Consider the following 7,460-nt stretch of genomic DNA (forward strand, 5'->3'; position numbering starts at 1 on the left):
ATTTAATTAGAATAAGTTTTATAGCTTTTTTTTTCTTTCAAAGGCTATAATAAATTAATAATATTTTTTATTATGATTGTGTTTGATAAAAAAATTAAAATAAGATTGTTGCGTCCTGGAGTATTCGCGGCGGTAGAGAAATATATAGTTTAACGTCTTAGCATTGTACGAAGATCAAACACACAATCAGATAAGTGAGAGGGTGTAGCGTTCATAAGAGACACCAGAGTTTTTACATGAAAAACCCCTAAAAAGGGGGAAAAATCACGGGGCCTAGCCCAGTTTGAATGAATCCACTAGTATTTGTAGTCGATTACAAACGAGGCCTTCTTAGGGAGAAGGCCTTGGCTTGATGTCACAAATGTATATCATATAGAGTGTATTACATGGTGAGAGTTACAATAGATGTATTTGTTTTATCAGCACGACCATAGTCGATAGGATGGAGGTCGGAAAGACCGTTGTTTGGTGATAGAGGTCGGAAGGACCATAGTAGGCGACAGAGGTTGAGAGGATCGTAGTCGGCAGGAGACCGGGGTCTGAGTGACCGTTGTATGGTGATGGAGGTCAGAGTGGCCATAGTAGACGACAGAGGTCGGGAGGACCGTAGTCGGTAGGAGACCGGGGTCTCAGTGACCGATGTCTGGTGATGGATGTCGGAGTGACCATAGTAGGCGACGGAGGTCGGGAGGACCGTAGTCGGTAGGAGACCGGGGTATGAAAGACCGTTGTCTGGTGATGGAGGTTAGAGTGACCATACTAGGCGATAGAGGTCGGGAGGACCGTAGTCGGCAGGAGACCGCGGTCTGAAAGACCGTTGTAGTAGGGCGGTACTCTGGTAGAACTCTAGGCGTCAGGTAGTGTCCCAGCAGAAGTCTGGGCTTCAGGTGGTGTTGAGGCGAAGGTGATGGCCTATGGCGAAGGTGAGGGCCTCTGGCGAAGGTGAGGGCCTCAGGCGGTGGTCCGGCGAGGGTCCGGCGGTGGTCCGACGATGCTCCGGCGACGTTCCGATGAGGCTGAGGGCCTCATGTGGTGGTCCGACGAAGCTCCGGCAGTGGTCCGACGAGGCTCCTGCGGTGGTCCGGCGAGGTTCCGGCGATGGTCGAGGAGGAGCTTCTTCCTTCTCTCACTTATCTTCTTTCTTCTCTTCTCCTCTTCTATTCTTGCTCCGGTCCCCCTCTTATGAAGAATGATGGCTCTATTTATAGTTTTTCTGGAGTGACATGACTTGTAAATATGCGTGAGGTCAGGTGCGAATAGGGAGTGGTCGAATGGACGGTTGATGTTGAACCCTTAGATCGTGCACCGTTCATTAGACATTTGAAGGTCTTAGTGATATCGGAATTTGGCAAACTTGGGCTCGTTGGATTTGTCTCGTCGAGTCGTTCGATTTGATATAAGTTCGTTAAAATCGGAGACCGTTTGGTAACTCAAATTGTGGTTTGAACCTTCCAACAGTGCTTCGGGTCCTTGATTTGGATTCATTTGGTCTCGGATTGGGTTGAATTTGGTGTCGTTGGGTTTGTATTTCCGAGACGCTCAGTTTGACTATAAGCTCGCTCAAATCGGAGTTCGGATGCTTCCGGATTTAATTTTTGAAGTTTCTGAATTGATTTTTGCATAGAGATTCGTGTCCGATCGAGATAATTTTATGATAACGTAACAAAAATCATAATTAAATTCTAATAAATTTTAGAATCTTCTCCTGCCAAAAAAAATCTTGAGGAGCAAAATCTATTAAACTCAATTTCGAGTTTAATAATGATTTCACAAAAGTTTCAATTTCTTTAAACCATTGACCGCAAATACGTTTCTCGCTAACAATCCATCCTTATCCCTCGTTCCAGATCGGACGGTCAGAATCGTCCAGGTCCATATTTCATCATTTGTACTTTCAAGGGTCTAGCCGCGTAGTTCTCCAGAGCTAAAGCCCCGTTCGTAAGGCCGTAACCATAAGCTTCTCTGGAATATTGGGTTCTGCCATCCTCAAATCTGTCTCCCTCCGCCGCCCCCCTCTCTTTCTCTCTCCCTATCTCTTACTCCTCCTTACACGCTAGCTCGTCCTCTGATCGCTGATCTCTCTGTTCGATGGAGGTTCCCGCTTTGTCCTTCTCTTCCCAGGCGCAAACCCTATCTCCTTCGTTTGAGCAGTCCTCTCAAAAACTTGAATCGTATGATTCCAGTCCACGGCCTCACCCTCAGCAACAAGTTGCCCAAGTTGACGGTCAAGCCGGGGAATCTAATGTTTCCCAGATCTCCCCACCACCGGAAACCCTAGATCCTTACCCCCTTCTTCCACCCTCATCCGAAACCCTACATACTTTTGAAGACTCTAGCATCAAGCACGATCCACAGAGGACGGATGCCCCTGAGAAGCCTATTTTCACAGATACCACCAACCTTCCTAAGGCCTACAGCGGAACCGACAGGGATTGCTCCGGGGGGGAAGAGGAGACGAGCAGTCGGCGACGACGGCGAAGCCGATGGGATACGGATTCTTCCGAACAGAACGGTGGTGATGGATCTGGCACTGGTCGCAAGAGGAAGTCTCGGTGGGCTGAGGACGAGCCTCTTCCTGTAATCCAACTCCCCGATTTCATGAAGGACTTCACTGCTGACCTTGACCCTGAGGTACAAACGCTCAATATTCTACTTCTTGAGATCAATCGCAAGCTCCAGTCTGTGTTGCCGCTTGATGAAATGCCTGAATGTGCTCGGTCTCCCTCCCCGGAGCCAATCTATGATAACATGGGCATCAGGATTAACACTAGGGAGTATCGAGCAAGAGAAAAGCTGATGAAAGAGAGGCAGGAGATTATCTCAAAACTGATTCAGAAGAACCCGGCATTCCGACCACCTGCAGATTATCGGCCTCCCAAGCTTCATAAAAAGCTGTATATCCCTATGAAGGAATACCCGGGCTATAATTTCATTGGACTCATCATTGGGCCTCGGGGAAACACTCAGAAGAGAATGGAGAAGGAAACAGGTGCAAAAATTGTAATCAGAGGAAAGGGATCAGTGAAGGAGGGAAGGCTACAGCAGAAGAGAGACATAAAGCCTGATCCTTCGGAGAATGAAGATCTTCATGTATTTGTTGAAGCTGAGACTCAAGAGGCACTTGATAAGGCTGTGGGCATGGTGGAGAAACTCCTACATCCTGTTGATGAAGGCCTGAATGAACACAAGCGGCAGCAGCTTAGGGAACTTGCCGCACTCAATGGGACAATCAAGGAAGAAGAGTTTTGTAGGCTGTGTGGTGAGCAAGGTCATAGACAGTATGCTTGTCCTGCCCGCACATCTACTTTTAAGAGTGATGTTCTTTGCAGCATTTGCGGAGATGGAGGTCACCCGACCATTGATTGCCCGATGAAAGGATCTGGAAAAAAAATGGATGATGAGTACCAAAACTTCTTAGCCGAACTCGGTGGCTCTGCACCTCAATCCTTAACTAAGCAGAGCTCAACATTGTCTATTCAAGGTTCAAATTCTGGAAATCCTCCTTGGGCTTTTGGTAGCACTGGGGCGAAGAAGGAGTATGATGAGACTAATTTGTATATTGGTTACCTACCACCTAACCTTGATGATGATGGCTTGATTAGATTATTTGCTTCTTTTGGTGATATTGTAATGGCTAAGGTCATTAAGGATAGAATTACCGGCCTTAGCAAAGGTTATGGTTTTGTGAAGTATGCAGATATGTCAATGGCCAATCAGGCAATAGCAAGCATGCATGGATATCATTTGGATGGGAGGACTATAGCTGTGAGAGTAGCTGGGAAGCCTCCTCAGCCTGCTGTGCCGCCAGGTCCTGCACCTCCGCCACCTGCATCCATTTATCCAACTCATGATGGAACAAGTGGTGGGTATCCATCACAGCAACCTTATATTGCTGGAACTGTGGAAAATGCTCAGCCCCCTCCCCCAGGAAGTTATGTTGGTACTTCAGCTCCATGGGGACCCCCACTTCCCTACCCTTATGCACCTTATGCACCGCCGCCGCCACCACCACCACCTGGTTCAAGCATGTATTCTCTAGTTCCAGGACAAAGTATACCTACTTATGTAGGGCAGTACCCTCCTCTGCCTCCGATCACTGCGCCTCCTGCACCTCCGGGTTCTAGTGATTCAACCCTGAATTCTCTTACCGGGGTTCCAGCTCAGAGTACCACTGCAGCTACCCCACCTGCGTCTGCTCCAGTATACAGTGCACCATATAGCGCTCCACCATATGCAACACCTTCATATGGTTATCCAACTTATTTTAATCCTGTGCCTCCTGCACCTCCTCTCAATTATGACCATACTCAGAGCGTAGGAAATGTGCCATGGGCCTCAAATCCAAGTGCACCTCAATCTGATTCAAGTACGGCCTCAAATCAGTCAACTTCTCAACCTGCGACTGTGGCAAGTTTTCCTTGGGCCACAAATCCAGCTTCTTCTCAACTTGCATCTGCAGAACAATACACAACTAATGGTGTGGATACTGAGTATGAAAACTTCATGTCTGGGATGAAGTGATGGCAATTATTTTACTGTGGTTGTCATCATGCAAGGTATGCCCTAATGTTTGTACTTGATTTACTCAGAAGTTTTATTCATTGTCTGTGAATGCTTTAAAGTTGCTTATCTTTTAAAAAACAAGATATTATGATTTTGAATTGTGTGGAACACATGCTTAGGAAATCATTATACTGCATCTACATCTCTTTTATAGCTTTAGGAACTTGGGCACTGTACTTATAGAACAAACCATTTCTGCGATAGTAACAAGGCTATTTCCTACAGCTAGCACATCAGGATATTACCAAACCAAGTCTTCATTTCGTAAAATTGTATATTATATTTTTCAGTTATGCGTTCAATAACTTTTATTTGCAAGCTTTACTGATTGATTTAACTATTTATTTTTACCAGGTCAGCTGGTGCTGGATTTCAAAATGAATAGTTCTGCATTTTGCAATTTGAACTTCAATCAATATACTTAATACTCTGTCGTTGACCATTTATCTTGGCAGGCTTGGGGTCTTGGTGCTAACGTGAACCTGAATTGTTTCCTCTTGCTATGACTTCAGCTAATTGCAACTTTGGGACTCACTTGTTTATTATTATGGTGATTGCAGAGATTGGGTGCTGATGAGTTAATTATTTTTCATGATATTTATGTAATTGATTTTCTGCTACTTAACCATACTCATTTACTGTAGGATGTGAATGACTAGCCTTGTGGAGTCATCGATCTATGATCAGATGCTGTTCTATTCTATTCTGGCTTGTCAATTTTTATCAACTGACAGTTTTTTGTTATTTATTCTTGTCTAGAACAAGCTGTTTTAGTTTACATTTTTATGCCCCTTCATCTTTTTCTAATATATGTTTGGCTTTGTTTTTTTTATTTAACCTCAAATTTTGCCCTCTGACCCTCACCTCTGATTGTTGTTTGGTGACATCAGCATGGGGGCTACTAGCATTCTTTTGATGGCATGGATGAGACAGGTTTTTTATGTAATATTTATGTTGCATCTACTTGAATATTGTTTGGCTTCTGTTAGCTAATTATTGTGTCTAACTTGCTTTCCAAGATTTTCTTTGGCAGGTTGGACAAATGCATAAGCTGGTTACTTATGCATGTATTTGTGGGCATGCAGATTGTTTATTTCCTTTCTTTCAGCTTTTCATAGGAATTTTTTTTATTGATTTGATGATATCTTTTTCTTTCACTCTTTAATTTGTTAGTTATGTTATTTTCCTTCTTTTCTTGTGATTGTTGTCTTTTGAAGTGTCTGTTTTGATTAAATTTGCTTACTTTACCCCATTCCCTCAGTATTATCACATTATTTTCTCTCCTACCTTTCATTCCCTAACAACTACTACTTATTTTTGTATTTTTTATCGTACCATCATTTCCCTTCACCAGAGAAAGCAACATCAGCATCAACCTCATAACGGTTTATACCAAAAGATCATTATTAATTGTACAATAGATATTTAACAATCAAAATGAAGAGTGTTTAAGTCTTTCATAAAATTTTTTGCATGTAAAGCTTCTCCTTTTAGGTTCTTATGCCATTGAAATACATTTTTTCCAAATCTTTCGAGGACTTATTTGTTTTTACATACTGTTCTTTCCATTTGGAAGCACTACTGATTCATTTTCTTGTTCTTAATAACTTGACTTGTGAAATCTCTGTTACGAAGATTGATAAGCTTGGCCAAGGTACGACATTGGGTTACTATGTTCATAGCAGCTTCACATCAGGTTGTGGTCCATCAGCAGGGACTTACAGCTCATGCTAGGATCTCCGGATGTATTCTCCTATTTCTCTCTCTTTGTTTTAATCATACTACGATTATCGGTGCAGATGCACATTGGTGAGGAGAGTTTTGAGGTGTATTGTTTCGTATGTATTTAGGATTTCCATTGTACCTATTTGAGAAATCTATCGACTTTAGGTAGAATTTTAGAGTTTCCTGAGGAGAATACAGCAAAATTAGTGTGCAGATTACTAGGTTGAATGAGTAGTCTGTAAAAACAAGTGCTTCAGATTGTAGTCTTTTACTTGGAATGTCTCATTTTTATGCCCTTATCTTTGTGTCTAGCTAGAATCTTCGTCATTGCTTACAGTTCGAATAAGTTTGTTCGAGGAAATGGGAGACTGATTTTGCATATTGTCTTTGTATGCTTTGCTTGATCGGTGGTCATGTTTTTGCTTTAATGTCTTAAATGAAGTATAATCTTAAATGAAGTATAATCTACAAGTTTTAACAAATCTTTAAACCTTTTTGTTGACCATAGTTAAACAGCCACAGAAGACTTAGTCTAATACTAGGATTTGATATAGGCCAAGAATTACATTGCACTGAAGAAAAATTAGGTTGACTTGCAGGTGCTTGCCAATCAAGATGGCTAGGTCCATCATAAACTTTTCTTGGTCAACCTAATACTATCTTCTGCATGCTGGGCATTACAAACCTTATTGGTCAGAGCATGCAAATGTTAGTATTCTTCCATCATTATTCTTCATGTTTATAATGCAAACTAATCTGTTATTTGATAAACTCAACAAGACATTCAACATTTTTATTTAATTGACTCTGCATCATTTTGATATTTTATTAGTGTTTGTATACACAATTGATCATTTGTTTTATCAAGGTTTAGATCAAGATGGTCAATTCTTTTATGTAATTTTTGAGGAATTGGAAACTTGTATGCGGAAGCTTATTTGATTGTTGTAATAGCCTGTGTGATGTTCTGATGCTGCTTTCAAATAATTCTAGTTCTGGATAATTTATTATGTAATGTTGAAGATCCCTGATTTCATGGTTCTTGGAGAAATCAACAAGAGGACCATTTGAAATAGGAGAATGTCATAGGAATAGATGTGTGTGCCCTCCATCCAAAGCCAAGTTCATTAAGCCTTGCTGATCTTCACGAACCGGGTTCAAAGCTATTGGCT

At 42.1% G+C, this 7,460-nt stretch overlaps 1 protein-coding gene across 2 annotated transcripts; it reads left to right on the forward strand.

Annotated features, from left to right (window-relative positions):
• The first annotated feature begins 1,914 nt into the window (after positions 1-1,914).
• LOC110110333 (splicing factor-like protein 1) lies at positions 1,915-6,587 on the forward strand. 2 transcript variants are annotated; one of them, XM_020841752.2, is made up of 2 exons: positions 1,915-4,556; positions 4,918-6,587. In XM_020841752.2, exon 1 carries the CDS (start codon positions 2,089-2,091, stop codon positions 4,519-4,521), a length of 2,433 nt encoding a protein of 810 aa, XP_020697411.1. In that variant the 5' UTR covers positions 1,915-2,088; the 3' UTR covers positions 4,522-4,556; positions 4,918-6,587. The 2 variants fall into 2 exon arrangements, with proteins under 2 accessions (XP_020697411.1, XP_020697417.1); XM_020841758.2 differs by having other exon boundaries at positions 5,019-6,587.
• The last annotated feature ends 873 nt before the right edge of the window (positions 6,588-7,460 follow it).

The sequence above is a fragment of the Dendrobium catenatum genome, unplaced genomic scaffold (genome assembly GCF_001605985.2).
Source record: "Dendrobium catenatum unplaced genomic scaffold, ASM160598v2 fragScaff_scaffold_421, whole genome shotgun sequence".
Classification (NCBI taxonomy): Eukaryota; Viridiplantae; Streptophyta; class Magnoliopsida; order Asparagales; family Orchidaceae; genus Dendrobium; species Dendrobium catenatum.